This window comes from Lithobates pipiens, unplaced genomic scaffold (genome assembly GCF_037356315.1).
Source record: "Lithobates pipiens isolate NorthernLeopardFrog02 unplaced genomic scaffold, aLitPip1_a1.2 Scaffold_23, whole genome shotgun sequence".
NCBI lineage: Eukaryota > Metazoa > Chordata > Amphibia > Anura > Ranidae > Lithobates > Lithobates pipiens.
In genome coordinates this window covers 32,073,908-32,090,464 of record NW_027507785.1, presented here as the reverse complement: position 1 = coordinate 32,090,464, position 16,557 = coordinate 32,073,908, and the positions used below count along the sequence as shown (strand labels likewise).

Here is a 16,557-nt window from a genome sequence, read left to right as displayed (position 1 = left end):
TTGGTCATCTTGGAGGTGTATTTGGGGTCATTATCATGTTGGAATACTGCCCTACGGCCCAGTCTCTGAAGGGACGGGGATCATGCTCTGCTTCAGTATGTCACAGTACATGATGGCATTCATGGTTCCCTCGATGAACTGTAGCTCCACGGTGCCGGTGGTGTGTTGAGTACTGTCCCCCGTCGGATAGTGCTTGCGCAGTACGGAGGACAAGGAGATGCCGAAGATGAATGGCGCCTGTGCAGTGAGTCCAGGTTCAAGCCCCACCATCCAAGTGGATATAGAGTTAGAATAAAAAATAGCCGAGCGAACCGAGGCCGTGCCCGAAGCGCGGCGAGCAAAGCAAGGCCATGCTCCAAAGCGTAGCGAGCCTGCGAGGGGCCCTGTTACTAAGCGTTACCGTATGTCCACTTGGATGGTGGAGCTTGCACCTGGACTCAGTGCGCAGGCGCCGTTCTTCTGAGTCTCCTTGTCCTCCGTACTGCGCAGTACGGGGCGGACACTATCCGATGGCCGGACAGTTTTTGGCAGAGCACCGGCAGCACTCATGCAGCCCCAGACCATGACACTCCATGCTTGACTGTAGGCAAGACACATTTGTGTTTGTACTCACGCACACACTTGACACCATGTGAACCAAATAAGTTTATCTTGGTCTCATCAGACCACAGGACATGGTTCCAGTAATCCATGTCCTTAGTCTGCTTGTCTTCAGAAAACTGTTTGTGGACTTTCTTGTGCATCATCTTTAGAAGAGGCTTCCTTCTGGGATGACAGCCATGCAGACCAATTTGATGCAGTGTGCGGCGTATGGTCTGAGCACTGACAGGCTGATCCCCCACCCCTTCAACCTCTGCAGCAATGCTGACGGCACTCATACGTCTATTTCTCAAAGACAACATCTGGATATGACACTGAGCACGTGCACTCAACTTTGAAGGGTACTTGGGTAACACTCATTTTTGATATGAAACTAACATGAAAAAAAAAAAAATGGCCGCTCATTCATCCACTATTTTCGGATGTACGAGGCTTTAAATCTTATAGGACCAGCAGGTAGCACAAAGTCTCACCCCATCTTGCAGTGCCAAAGGCCGCGTACACACGGGCGGACTGTATGGACTGCTTAGTCCGCCGAAACACATTTCAGCGGACAGTCCGCTCGTGTGTGGGCTTCAGCTGACTTTTTCAGCGTGCAGTCTGGCGGACTAAGTATTTCAGAATTTCCGTAATTCTGTCCGTCATACTTTGGTTTCAGCGGACAATCCGCTCGTGAGTAGGCTAGTTCGACGGACTAAGAATGGTGCATGCTCAGAAAGGATTTACACGGCGGAAGGTTGCATTGCTGTGTATTGGACTTCCTATTTCTAGTCCCGTCGTACGTGCTGTACACGTCATCGCGCAAGCTTTCGTGGTCAAGTCCGTTCATTCGAAAGTAGGACGGACTGTCCGTCGGATTGTATGACGGACTAAGTAGGCCATACAGTCCGCCCATGTGTACGCGGCCTAACGCTTCGTACATGCAATGAGAATATCGGACAAATCGTTGTCTGTTTTTTTTTTTTTTTGGCATGCTATTCTCATATCGAATACAAATGGGTTACTAGAGTTCCAAAATTTCTTGTAAGACAGAATACAACTTCCAGCAGGGATGCAATGTATTGTATAGTAGTGTATTCTTTATTTTCTGAGCATGAGCAGCCTTGGTCACTCGATTTTTTTATGGATGAATACTGCACCGATTAAAAGAAAATTGTTAGTTATGTTATCTTAAGAGAAAAAACTTTAGTGTTCATCCCTTAGGATTATTTCAAATGAACTGACATGATCGGCTCTCAAAAGTTGGGTACTAATGATAAGATTATCGGATGTATGCCTTCTTTTTCATTCAATTTTCTCATTGTTGGAGTAGCTTATGCCTGGTACAATCAGCAGGCCCGGGCATGACAATGGGATGGGTATTCTTGGGAGGGGGTAAGTCTATTTTTTTTTTAATTGAAAAAACAAACTTTATTGAAAAAAACAAAGAGAAAAAAAAAAGAAGAAAAACAAAAAGAAGAAAACAGAGTAGATAACATACATAGCAAGCATACATAAGGTACATCAGGTAATAAGGGCCAACCTGGCCAAGGCAGTGTTGCATACATGAGTGCTTTGGGATAGTTGCGCTGCATAGGGTTTAAATACCCATCATGGGTAGCATCATTGTAAGACCAGTCCATGTCAATCGGGGTAGGGGCAGGAGGCGGAGAGAGAAAAGGAGAAGAGAAAAAAAAAAAAAAAAATAAAGGGGGGAGGAGAGGGAGGGGGACACAATAAAAGCAGACCCATGGGGTGGAGGAAGCACAGAAAGGGAAAAACAGAGGGGGGAGGGGGGCAAGGGATCAATACAACAGCATATCAAGTACATGTCTCCCCATCCCCCAACCATCTGCCCCATATCTGCTCGTATTTAAGTGGACATCCTCTATGCGTATATATTAATTTCTTATACGGGAGGGTATCATTAACCTCTTTCTTCCAGCATTGGACCGTGGGGGGGAGGGCCTGCATCCAGCTGCGAGCAAGCACTTTTCTCGCCAGGAACAGCGTTTCATGTAAAAGGGTACGAAGGGACTTGTCAGCATCAAATTCTGGCAAGAGACCAAGTAAGCACAACTTCGGGTCGAGGCTAACAGGAGAGCCCATCTGGTCATGGAGGAAGCGAATTACCTGTATCCAGTATGTTTGTATAACCGGGCAGGACCATATGAGGTGATAGAAGGAGCCTGGGGTGTGGTCGCATAAGCGGCATCCCGGATTATACGTGGGTTTGAACCGTGCTATCTTTTGGGGGGTCAGATATGTCCTATGTACGATATACAGCTGTGTGAGGCGGTCCGAAAGTCTGGGGGATACTCTCTTCACATCCCCCAACACATCATCCCACTCCTCGTCCTCAATCAATCCAACATCCACCTCCCATCTGGCCTTGGCGGCGTAAGCCAATGCCCTGGAACCTGGGAGACGGATGGCGGAGTAGAGGGCAGAGATCAACCTGGTTGGCTCAGCCCCTGTGACTATATCTACTATAGGAGGGACTGTCAGAGGGGGGTTGGAGCCGGCAAACTGAGTCTGCAGCGCATGTCGGAGCTGTAAATATCGGAAGAAGAGATGGTTAGGGAGTGCGAATTCTTCCTTTAGCATTTGAAAGGATTTAAGCCCAGAGCTAGTCATAACTTGGTGCATGTACAATATCCCATATCGCGTCCAAGCTGTGGGGTCTGGAACGGACAGCAGTTCGGGTAAGTGAGTGTTGAACCAGAGAGGAGTATAAGAATGAACCTGCGGGGTCCCAAGTTTGTTTAGGGCCATCCGCCATATCCTCCGGTGATGCGTCAACATGTCTACTTTTGGATAGGGGGAACGTCGTGACGGTGGAGCCCTAAGGACTGACTGAAGTGGGGTGTGGGCAGGGTCGTCAGGGCGTTTACAAAGTAATGTCTGGTATCTTGGTAGCTCGCTCTTGTCAAAGTGATAAAAATGGGACAATTGGGAGGCAAGGTAGTAATCCTGGAAATCTGGAAGGGCAGCCCCGCCCATTGTCACTGGATTCTTCAGAAGTCTCCAAGACAATTTGTGTCTGCTGTGGCCCCATATAAATGAATTGAGAATTGATTCAATCGTCTTGAAAATTTTTTGTGGTATATACAGGGGTGCATGCCACACCAAATAAAGTATCTTGGGCAGAAGTATCATTTTGACCAGATTGATGCGTCCCATAAAGCCCAGAGGTAGTCTGGCCCAGGTTTGTGTCTTGGTCTTGATCAGGGCGTAAAGGGGTTTAATGTTTAGGGGTACATAGTCTGTCAGCGATCTAGTGACCTGCACTCCTAAATACTTGATCACGGAAACCCTAGGGAGATCTAGAGGAGGGGACGTGGGTACAGGGGGGAAATGATCAAGCGGAAGGATCTGGGATTTGGACCAGTTAATGCTCAGACCCGAATGACCACCAATACAGTCTATGGTGTGGAGGGCTGCAAGAAGGGAGGGACCCGAGTCGGCTAAGTATAGGAGTGTATCGTCAGCATACATCCCGATCTTTTCCTCCAGGTTTCCTATCCTAAGGCCACGAATTCTGGCGTCTGCGCGAACCATAATAGCCAGTGGCTCCACCGCCAACGCATACAACATGGGGGAAAGGGGGCAGCCTTGTCGAGTCCCTCTCTCCAGCGGGAACTGCTCAGAGAGCCAGCCGTTCACAAACATCTTGGCCCTCGGGGATTGATACAGGAGTTGGACCCAGCGGATAAAGTTGGGGCCAACTCCAAATCCCAAGAGGCATTCCCACAGGTAGTTCCACTCCACGGAGTCGAAGGCCTTGGCAGCATCCAAAGCCACCACGACCCGCGAGCCGACTTCATCATGGGATCCCTGGATGTTCATAAGTAAGCGGCGGATATTCATGGCGGTGTTTTTTCCTGGCATAAAGCCAGTCTGGTCAGGGTGGATCAGTGAGAGGATAACCTGATTAAGGCGGGAGGCAAGAATCTTAGCCAGTATTTTAATGTCAACCTGTAGTAGAGAGATAGGTCTATATGATTCCAGATAGTGTGGGTCCTTCCCTGGCTTGGGAATCACAACTATTTGTGCGTCCCTCATGGAGGGGGGTAGGATTCCCGTGTCAAATATGGACTCATATAAGTCATGGAGTTTAGGGGTCAAAATTTCAGAGTAGGTGGCATAAAATTCTAGCGGCAGACCGTCCAGTCCTGGTGCTTTAGAAGTGGCCAGAGAGGAAATTGCCTTGGAAATATCCTCCTCAGTAATGGGGGCCTCTAAAAGGTCACGTTGGGCGTCTGTCAGTTTGGGAAATGTAATTCTCGCCAGGTAGTCTCTGGTGTCTTGGGGAGTATGAGTGACCCGAGTGGCATAGAGTGCTCGATAAAATCTCGCAAACTCCTCCGCCACCTGTTGTGGATCCGTAATACCATTCCCCTGGGTGTCCAGCAGCGACACCACGACCGGGGGACGGGAATCTAAGTGAGCGAGGTAAGCGAGTAGTTTGCCCGATCTTTCTCCATATTCAAATACCCTTTGCCTACAGAAAAAGATGCACTGCTTGGCCTGTTCCGTATGTAGTTGGGAGACCTGTCGCAGCTGGAGCTTAAGATTAGCAGCTGCATCAGGCGAGGGGTCTCAATGAAACTCCTCCTCCAATCTCTGCAGGTGTTCCGTAGCCTGTTGGACAACAAGTTTGGACGACCGCTTAAGTCTGTTAATGCGCGTGGAGAGCAGGGAGCGGGCGTAAAGCTTAAATGTGTCCCACACCATGTCGTATGTGGGTACCGTATATACTCGAGTATAGGCCGACCCGAGTATAAGCCGAGGCCCCCAATTTACCCCCAAAAAACTGGGAAACCTATTGACTCGTGTATAAGCCGAGGGTGAGATATGCCTGTCCATCCCTGTGTGTGTCCGTCCATCCCTCTGTGTCCGTCCATCCCTGTGTGTCCGTCCATCCCTGTGTGTGTGTCCATCCATCCATCCCTGTGTGTGTGTCCATCCATCCATCCCTGTGTGTGTGTGTGTGCGTCCATCCATCCATCCATCCCTGTGTGTGTGTGTGTGTGTGTGTCCATCCATCCATCCATCCCTGTGTGTGTGTGTGTGTCCATCCATCCATCCATCCCTGTGTGTGTGTGTGTGTGTGTCCATCCATCCATCCCTGTGTGTGTGTGTGTGTGTGTGTGTGTGTGTGTGTGTGTGTGTGTGTGTGTGTGTGTGTGTCCGTGCAGCCTTGTGTGTCCAGCCTACCTGTGTCCCGAGCCTCCGTCCGGTCCCGTCCCGAGCCTCCGTGTCGTCCCGTCCCGAGCCTCCGTGTCGTCCCGTCCCGAGCCTCCGTGTCGTCCCGTCCCGAGCCTCCGTGTCGTCCCGTCCCGAGCCTCCGTGTCGTCCCATGCCAGGATCGCCGCTCTTCGTCGGCGCCCTGGCGGCCATTCCCCTGTTCAAAAGCCGCGCCTCCGCCTCCGCCTGTGATAGGCGGAACACTCAATTTCCCAGCAGTCAGTGTTCCGCCTATCACGGACATCGGCTCATCCGAGCATGAGCCGATGTCCGTGATAGGCGGAACACTGACTGCTGGGAAATTGAGTGTTCCGCCTATCACAGGCGGAGGCGGAGGCGCGGCTTTTGAAAGGTAGAATGGCCGCTGTCTGTCTGCTCGACACGCTGTTCGGGCAGTCAGACAGCGGTGACTCGAGTATAAGCCGAGGGGGGCACTTTCAGCCTCAAAAAAGAGGCTGAAAATCTCGGCTTATACTCGAGTATATACGGTAAGTCTATTTTTATGTAGATAGCAACTTTACTAAAATTGGCAGAAACAATTATGTTCTTACAGTTTTAGCGGGGAACTGCTGTTACGTTTACAAGCCTTTCAATCACAAGGTCCCCATAAGCTTACATACTGGCAGCTAGATATATATCCATAAACCTGGGAGGTACCATTACCAGATCCCACAGAAGACTCAAACTCCAGAGCAATATATTCAATAAATCTGGAACAGTTCCTAGGGTGCAGAACCCGGGACCACCCCATTCTCCAGCCACATCTAATGGTCCAAAACCATGATGGGCAAACTCAGTGACCAACAGTGAGGAACAGGGGGTCTGGAGGTGGGCCCAAGCTCAACACAACAACACCCTGTGTTCCTCAGGGTTCGTGGGCGCTCTGGAAGACATCTGGTGGTAAATACATGTTTCCTGCTGCCAGTTTACAAGCTCTAATGCCGCGTACACACGACCGGACTTTTCGAGGGACTAGGTTCGACGGAGTTCTGACAGAGTTCTGACGGACTTTCCAATGAACAGACTTGGCCACACACAATCACACCAAAGTCCGACGGAATGGAACGTGATGACGTATGACCGGACTAGAATAAGGAAGTTCATAGCCAGCAGCCAATAATTGCCCTTGCGTCGTTTTTTGTCAGTCGGACTAGCATACAGACAAGCGGATTTCTTGGTAGGAACTGGGTCCGGCGGAGTTCCGGTGGAAAAATTTAAAACATGTTCTATTTCTAAAGTCCACCAGATTCTTGGCAAGCAAAGGTCCGATGGAGCCCACACAAGATCGAATTGTCCGACGGACTCGTTCCGTCGGACCTTTGCTGTCAAAAAGTCCGGTCGTGTGTACGTGGCATTAGATAAATACAGATACATGCTTAAAGGGCAACTTTACCTTTCGTGAAGTTGTCTTTTAAATAAATCTCCCCACCACGCCTGAGTGCAGCTATTGGGGAGAATACCTACCCTCCTTCCCGATCCAGTGATCCTTCCTCTGACACGGTCCTGGGTGACTTCTCTTTAAAGAGGAACTCCAGCCTTTCCCTCTCCCTAAATGGAGTTTTCCCCTGCTTACCCGATAATGGGAAAAGGAGGCTCAATTAATTTGGGCCCACTTTTCATGGGCTTGGGGCTGCTTTCCTATTGCTTAAAATGGCAACAGCATTTTGTATTTTAGATTGCCCCTTTAAGTATGCCTTCTAATGCTTAAAGGGGTTGTAAAGGTAAATGTTTTTTCACCTTAATGCATTCTATGCATTAAAGTGAAAAAACATCTGACAGTGCCGCCCCCCCCAGCCCCCCCGTTTTACTTACCTCACCCCTCGAAAGTCCCGCGCTCGTCTCCCGATGTCCTTTCCACCGTTCAGCCTGGCCGCTGATTGGCTGGAGTGGATGGATGGAAAGCAGCGCAGCCATTGGCTCGCGCTGCTGTCAATCACATCAACTGACGCAGAGCGCCGGAGGAGCGGGGCCGTGTGAGACAGCGAGCGGCTATAGCCGCTGGCTGTATCACGGGAGCGCGCCCGCAGATGCTTCTCACCATGCGAGGGAGCTCGCATGAATGTGAGAAGCATTTGCGGGAGGAAGCAGAGACAGCCGCCGAGGGACCCCAGAAGAGCAGGTTCGGGCCCCTCTGTGCAAAACCAGCTGCACAGTGGAGGTAAGTATAACGTTTGTTATTTTAAATAAATAAAAAAAAAAATCACTTTACAACCCCTTTAAGGCAGCAACAATTTCTGCCACAGTTGTACTATATTATTTTATTGCCCTTTTACGAAAGTTCTAGTTTCTTCCAGGACCTTCCAGAATCTTACCTTTCAGCAGTCTTCACTCAGAGTGGTTGGCAGCAATACCGCACGCTTCCCTCCCTCCCTCCCTCCGTCAATGGCACTTTAAGAGGATTGACATCTTGTTGTAAGGGGGACTGTTGTTTAATCATTTTGATTAATTTATGCTTGAGCCATGAGGACTGAGCAGATTTATTGCTTCAAATGCATATTTTGAAAGATTTTATAAATTAATTGGTTTAAATAATTAACAAAATTAAGTGCCACGGCCATGTTTACTCCATTTATTTTGGTGTCTTTTGTTTTTTATTGGAATATTGCAGCCTGCAATCCCATGTGTTCTGCACAGTAAAGGAACTCTACTATCCAATGGATCCAGCATTGACCTGCTGGGATCCTCCTCTCTGCAGCCGCTGCATGGGTCCAGCGCCGCCGTGTTGCTTCCTGACAGCTGCCGGCTCTTCCGGGTGCAGGCACGCTGGTCCTGCCCCCCTCCTCCTTACTGAATGGGACTGCGCGTCATGTATCCCAGGAGACACCGGGGCACCAGCGACATCTTTTTAGGCAAAGAAAAAAAACAACCCGATATCTGTGATGTGGTGGGGGAGTGGGATGTAGAAGAGGAGAGTGCTGCGGGAAGGCGAAGATCCACTTTAAAAAGCCCATGTGTGCTGTTGTATTCAGTTGTATGGGTAAGCCTTAAGGCCCATACACACAATCAGACTTTTTGACAACAAACATGCAAATGAGCTGTTTTGGAGCAACATCCGACTGTGTGTACGCTCCATCGGACAAACTTTTTCGGTTTTTATCGGACTTTTGTTGGCTGTGCGAACGAACAAACTTTCTGGCAATAAAAGTCCATGTGTACAGAAAACCATAGGACTTTTGTACAAAGTACAAACTCGCATGCTCAGAACCAATGCAAAAGATCAGACAACAATACAGAAGTTGACCAAAGGTGGCGGTAAAGAGCAGAAAAACCACGTGATTTGGTGAAAGTTGGCTGAAAAAGTCCTGCCGTATGTATGTTTAACAAGTTCATGGCCGACGCTCTTTGTACAAAAATCCATGGGAAAGTTTGTACAAAGTCCGATCGTGTGTATGAGGCTTTACACCGACAGACCACTGGAGGCCGTCAGGAGTACAACGCTCCGATAAAATGAAAACGGCCATAGCATGCATGCACAGTGTGAAGAGGAACACCAGGGACCTTGCTGAAGAATATATTCCTGGATCAAGTAAATAATAATCTGGGTGGGGGCATTCAATTGGTTAAACTAGATGAACTTGTGTCTTTTTTTTTTTTTTTTCAACCAGACTATGTAACTAGTTTACTAAAGGTGAAGTTGTCCATTAAAGCGGAGGTCCACCCTAAAGTGGACCTTCCGCTCATTGGAATCCTCCCCCCCTCCGGCGCCACAATTGGCACCTTTCAGGGGGGAGGGGGGTGCAGGTACCTGTACAGTACAGGTATCTGCACCCACTTCCGGGATAGCTCTCTGCGGAAAGGGGCGTAGATCTACACCCCTTTCCGAAAGTCCCCCGCTGCCTGCTGGGAAACACACAGATCCCAGAGGCAGCGGGTCCATCCTTATTGCGCAGCGTGACTCGCGCATGCGCAGTAGGGAACCGGGAAATGAAGCCGAAAGGCTCCACTTCCTGATTCCCATACCCAAGATGGCGGCGGCAGCACCTGAGAGACGATCGAGAGATCGGCTTCGCGGGCGCGCTGGACAGGTAAGTGTCACTATAAGTGTCACTATTTTAAAAGTCAGCAGCTGCAGTATTTGTAGCTGCTGGCTTTTAAAAAAAAAAACGCGGACTCCCACTTTAAGGGTCCTTCAAAGAAGAGAATGCTTACACTGGGTCGAGGAAGGGGTTTCATCTGTTCCAGGCAGCTGTTGAGTTGTGAGATCTGTACCCTGTATTCATCTAGCTGGACCTCCATCTTCTCCCGACGTAGGCGCTCATACTCTAGTTGGGCCTCCAAGTCTTTTATCATCCTGGATAGAAGGTTAGAATGGGAGACATGAACAGAAATGACGTCCAATCATTCCAGAGTTACAGATAAGAATCCTGGCTTATAGCGTGGTATTTTCAAACTAAACGATTTAATAAAATACAAAGGACCAGGCTACCTGCCCAGTTTTGCAACTATAAAAGACCAGTAACATGGTGTTCTAGGACATTGGTCATCAACCCTGTCCTCAGGGCCCACTAACAGGCCAGGTTTGCAAGATAACTGAAATACATCACAGGTGATATCATTTGCTGCTCAGTGATTGAAGTTCTAGTCTGCATCTCCCCAAGGTAATACATAAAACCTGGCCTGTTAGTGGGCCCTGAGGACAGGGTTGATGACCACTGATCAGTGATCTAGGAAGACCACCCTGTCAAAAATGTAATAGTCTGTGGTTTATTCCAGATTCATGTCCACATAGTGGAGGGTCCGTAGGCTTCATCAATATGTTGATGACATTATCTTTCCATACCATTCATTCATCTCCCTCTAAAATTGCATTTAACTTTCTATCCCCTCCTGGCTTTCCCTGCATATCTCCCAGCTTACTCAATCATTGCCTTTTTACAGCCTCTATCGATGGGCATTTGTTTGTGACATTTAAGTTTTGCATCCCCTACAAGCCTTTAGGAATGCAAAATCCACGCAAGTCAAATACACCTCAATGAATTATGAATGATAAACACAAGCCAAAGCCATTGACACCAGGTCCTTATAATGGTGCATACCCACCAAGGAGGCCAAAGAAAAGTTCTGGGGGTTACAGATACACCCACATTCACTAGTGACCCCGGAAATCACTGACATATCTATTCAAGCAGTAGGGATCTCAGAGGCTCTTTGTGGCTGGTTGCTTGCGACCTTAGAGACTTTGCTACATCAAGAACAAAAATGTAATATATTGCATTAAAGTGATTATAAATGATCACCTTGAAAAACAGCCCCATACAATTTAAAATAGAAATGAAAAATGTGTGTATAGATAGAAAAACGTTCTAAATACATTTTTTTTATCCTTTTTTTTTATAAGTGATCACATGTCCTCTGTTCTCCAGCTTCATAAAAGCTGGGGGGAGGAGAAACAGCATTACACTGATCTTCCCAGCTTCCCAGTGAAAGACTGTGCAGCCGGGGGGGGTGTTAGGACAAGCCTGATCATTGGAGGAGAGCAGGCTGGGTTCCCAGCACAGCTAGAAAACTGACCACAGTTTGTTCTCCTGCTTAGTGTGGTCAGTTTTTAATAGGAAAACAGAGGGACTGGCAGGGACACCAGGGATTTCACACAAAGGAAGCAATACAAAGAGAATAGGGGACTTTCTCATACAAGTACATGGTACAGCAGGCACATATCAGTAATATGAAATGTTGGGGTAACAAACGCTTTAAATGTGTCCTTAGATGTGAAGGCTGCATCAGTTTCCTTTTTCAGGCCAAGTACATTTTCTGCAAGTACAGAAAATACTTGTTGATCCTGCCAGAAACACAGTATTCTTATATATTTCTAACAGGTAATCAGGGCACTGATCAATACAGTACAGCTCCAGCAGTGCCCATCGGTGACACCCATTAGTGATGCCAGTCAGTGCTGCCTTTCAGTGTCCATCAGTGCCATTTTTCAGTGCGGCATATTAGTGCCTCCTCATCAGTGACGCCTCACCAGTGTCCATCAGTGCAGCCTCATCAGCGCACATCAGTGAAGGAGAAAAAATACCTAACCACTTCCAGACCGCCCGTTGTCTTTTTTCACTGGTAATTTGAAGAGGGATACCATTGTTATGGCAGCAGCTAGCTACCATAACCCTGATACCCTCTTCTTCCGCGGACAGTTAGATTCAAGACAAAAGTGGTCCCAGTGGCGGATTCATCGCAAGATCACTTTTACCAGTGGCGGGAGAGGGGTGCCGTCGGTAGCGATCGCGTCCTGTCCTTGGCTTGACATGGAGATAAGTGAGGGGAAGATGGCCCCCACCCGTCTCCATATCATTGCAGGGTGGAAGGGAAGTCAAAACGTCACTTCTGCCCATCGCTCTTAAAGGGATATTTTATTTTATTTTTTTTCAGATGATATTACATTTTTTTTTTATTGCATTTTAGTGTAAATATGAGATGTGAGGTCTTTTTGCCCCCAGATCTCATATTTAAGAGGTCCTGTCATGTTTTTTTTCTATTACAAGGGATTTTTACATTCCTTGTAATAGGAATAAAAGTGACACTTTTTTTTTTTTTTTTTTTTTTTTTTTAAAGAACAGTGTAAAAATTAAAAATAAAAGGTCAAATAAATAAGAAAAAAAAAAAAGTTTAAACGCGCCCCATCCCACTGAGCTCGCGTGCAGAAGCGAGCGCATACGTGAGTAGCGCCCACATATGAAAACTGTTCAAACCACATGTGAGGTATCGCCGCAATCGGTAGAGCGAGAGCAATAATTCTAGCCCTAGACCTCCTCTGTATCTCAAAACATGCAGCGTGTAGAGTTTTTTAAACGTTGCCGCCATTCCACGAGCGGGCACAACTTTGAAGCGTGACATGTTGGGTATCAATTTATTCAGTGTAACATTTTATTTCACAATATAAAAAAATAAAATAAAAAAAATAAAAAAAACTTTACTGTTGTCTCATTTTTTTATTCAAAAAAAGTGATTTTTTTTCCAAAAAAAGTGCACTTGTAAAACCCCATACACACAATCAGATTTTCTGCTGAATTTTGTCTTCAGATTTACCAAAACCATGTAGTGTAAGGGCCTGCCTGATTGCATACAAATGGAAACTCCTAAGGTTTGACCTCATATTATTTGGTTTCGGTAAATCTGAATCAGCAGAAAATCTGATAGTGTGTATGGGGGCTTAAGACCGCTGCGCAAATATGGTGTGAAAAAAGTATTGCAACGACCGCCATTTTATTCTCTAGGGCGTTAGAAAAAAAATATATATAATGTTTGGGGGTTCTAAGTAATTTTCTATCAAATAAAATAAAAAATTTTAACTTGTAAACACCAAATCTCAGAAACAGCCTCGGCCCTTAAGTAGTTAAAGAAGAAAAGAAAGAAAGACAAAGGTTTTTTTTCAGAATTTTCAGGCTTTTTTATTTTTTTACAAAAAATAAAAAACCCAGCAGTCATTAAATACCACCAATAGAAAACTGTATTTGTGTGAAAAAAATTAGAAAAATTTAATTTGGGTACAGTGATGCATAACCGCACAATTGTCATTCAAAGCGCGAGCACTGAAAGCGTATGTATACCGTATTTCACTTTCCACAGCACATAAGTGAAGCCATCAAAAGTAACTCATACCGTTCCGATTCTTTCTGCTCTTTCTTTCTCTGAGTTTCCTCCTCCAGGATCCCACCTAGATGCTTATAATTGCTTTTAGCAATTTGCAGAAGACTTTCGAGTTCCTTCATCTTTTTGTGCGCCCTCACTGTAAGGAAGAGGACATGTCATAAAGCATTTAGAGACCTGTGCCCACCCTGCGGCACTGAGAAAAACATGCATGGTCTTCTTGGCTAACCACCTCAACACCACATCCCAAATAGGAGATAGAAAAAAAAATTGAGAACTTCGGGGACTTTAAAGGTGTTGTAACCCCTCAGTTTATTTATCAGACCACGTTCATTAGGTTAAAAGGAAATCTTTATTGTATACAACAATTCAAATTTATGACAACAAGGGTATAAATGTACCCCTTGTCAGAGATAAAAACACAGTAAATGACATATCAAAGCCCAAAAACTCAAGGCACCTCAAAGGTAGAGACCTCTCCTTATGTACGTTACAAAATATAATAGGACTGTAAGTATTATCATATGGCAAGATCATATCACACAAGAAGGGAATCATTCCCGACAGGTTTCGCCTTTGTCAGCTTCTTCAAGGGCTTGAGGAGTTTGGTAGCAATGGGTTAAAAAATAGATTGAGATTCAGGATCCAAACAGGGGGTCTCACTTCATGTGACAGATCGATAAATAGATCGGATACTTGGTCCCCAACCAAGCCACCTGGGGGAACAGGGGCAATTGGACTATCTTGGTACAGTGTAGAGAGTTAAATTCAAATGTATACAAACTATAGAAAATTTATTGATATAAAATGTATGATATTGTGTATCATCTTTAGAAGAGGCTTCCTTCTGGGACGACAGCCATGCAGACCAATTTGATGCAGTGTGCAGCATATGGTTTGAGCACTGACAGGCTGACCCCCCACCCCTTCAACCTCTACAGAAATGCTGGCAGCACTCATATGTCTATTTCTCAAAGACAACCTCTGGATATGACGCTGAGCACGTGTACTCAACTTCTTCCGTTGACCATTGTGACGCCTGTTCTGAGTGGAACCTGTCCTGTTAAACCACTGTATGGTCTTGACCACCGTGCTGCAGCTCAGTTTCAGGGTCTTGGCAATCTTCTTATAGCCTAGGCTAGTGATATGCAATTAGCGGACCTCCAGCTGTTGCAAAACTACAAGTCCCATCATGCTCTGCCTCTGGGTGTCATGTTTGTGTCTGTCAGAATCTTGCTATGCCTCATGGGACTTGTAGTTCTGCAACAGCTGGAGGTCCGCTAATTGCATATCCCTGGCCTAGGCCATCTTTATGTAGAGCAACAACTCTTTTTCTCAGATCCTCAGAGAGTTCTTTGCCATGAGGTGCCATGTTGAACTTCCAGTGACCAGTATGAGAGAGTGAGAGCGATAACGCCAAATTGAACACACCTGCTCTTCATTCACACCTGAGACCTTGTAACACTAATGAGTCACATGACACTGGGGAGGAAAAATGGCTAATTGGGCCCAATTTGGACATTTTCACTCAGGGGTGTACTCACTTTTGTTGCCATTGGTTTAGACATTAATGGCTGTGTGTTGAGTTATTTTAAGAAGACAACAAATTTACACTGTTATACAAGCTGTACACTCACTACTTTACATTGTAGCAAAGTGTCATTTCTTCAGTGTTGTCACATGAAAAGATAGAATAAAATATTTACAAAAATGTGAGGGGTGTACTCACTTTTGTGAGATACTGTGTGTGTGTAGCGCTAACCCTCTAGGAGCGGCTGATTTAACAGATCCTTTCTCCAAACAGTGCAGAGGCAGCAAGTCAATGTGGGGTTGATTTACTGAAACTGGAGAGTGTAAAATCTGGTGCAGCTGTGCATGGTAGCCAATCAGCTTCTAACTCCAGTCTGTCTAACTAAGCTTTGACAAAAAAAAAAAACTTGAAGCTGATTGGTCTCTATGCAGAGCTGCACCAGATTTTGAACTCTCCAGTTTTAGTAAATCAACCCCACAGCACCAGTCCATTTACTCTGGTTCACTGAACAGTCTCATATTGGAGGCCCTCCAGTGGTGCCAAACTACAAGTCCTATGAGGCATCGCAAGGCTAACATTTACAAGCATGACTCCATCAGGCAAAGGCATGATGTGACAGCTGGAGAGCCACCAGTTGGGGACCCCCTGGTCTAAGAGATGTCTTTTTTTTAAAGTTTATTTGCTTGTAGAACTTGTAACAGGGGAGGTATGGGATACTCCAGAAATTCTGACTTGTAACAGGAGGACACACTTCAGCAACACAAGACCCCCGGCTCCTCTAGGCCTCAGACTATTTATGTTCCACTCCAGCCACCTACTGGGCACACCTTCCCAGGGACTGGCTGCAGCATAATAAATATCCAAGCTGCCCATCTAAATCTTCCAGCCTTCTATGTTCTAGAAGCCTCTAGTAAGCAGGGGGAAGCAATCACACCTGCAGCCTGTGGGTCCCAGAACAGCCCAAAGAAACTGACAGCTGCTCCAATGATTACAAAGGAGCCAAAAAGGACTAAATTTACCTAGCATCCAAGCAGCCTATCAAGGAGGGTGCTACATGTGATAAATGGCCCCTATCCTGGTTCTTTTTGAAGCTGGGAAGCCGGATACCTACTGCGTGCCTGCTTCTTCTCGGCTGCACTAAGGTTCAACTCGTCGTGTTGGTCAGTGCTCCCCTCTACTCCGTGTCTTTCAAAGAATAAAGGATCATCTTCATTCAATTCTTCATCAGAGTCTTCCTCCACTACTCCTCCTCCCAGGAGCTTGACAGCGGCTAGCTGAGCAAATCTGTAAAAAGACAAAAAAATAAATAAATGTTCATGAACATTAGCGGTGGATACCAAAAAAAACAACTAAAACATCATATCTATTAATCCTTTCATTGATTTATCAGTAGCAGAAAATTCTGCAGCATTTTATGGATTGATCAGAACTGTGCACACACTTTTAAGGGCTGACTTAAAAGAGTCACGAGACTGACGAAACCGATAGGAGGAGCTTGATCGGCTGACGAGAGAGGTACCAGGAAGTGGTGCAGAGCTGGCATAGGACTGGGGGGGGGGGCCCCGTGTAAAAAATGTATTTGAAATGTGAGTTGTATATATGTGGAGTTC

At 46.4% G+C, this 16,557-nt stretch overlaps 1 protein-coding gene across 1 annotated transcript in view; it reads right to left on the bottom strand.

Annotated features, from left to right (window-relative positions):
* Nucleotides 1-16,557, bottom strand: part of ANKRD42 (ankyrin repeat domain 42) — a 64,053-nt gene that overhangs the window by 2,471 nt on the left and 45,025 nt on the right. Inside the window, exons 9-11 of the mRNA XM_077451402.1 lie at nucleotides 16,059-16,231; nucleotides 13,429-13,555; nucleotides 9,979-10,120 (exon numbers count right to left, since the gene is read on the bottom strand). Coding sequence (XP_077307528.1) covers nucleotides 9,979-10,120; nucleotides 13,429-13,555; nucleotides 16,059-16,231 — 442 coding nt within the window. The remainder of the gene's footprint in view (nucleotides 1-9,978; nucleotides 10,121-13,428; nucleotides 13,556-16,058; nucleotides 16,232-16,557) is intronic.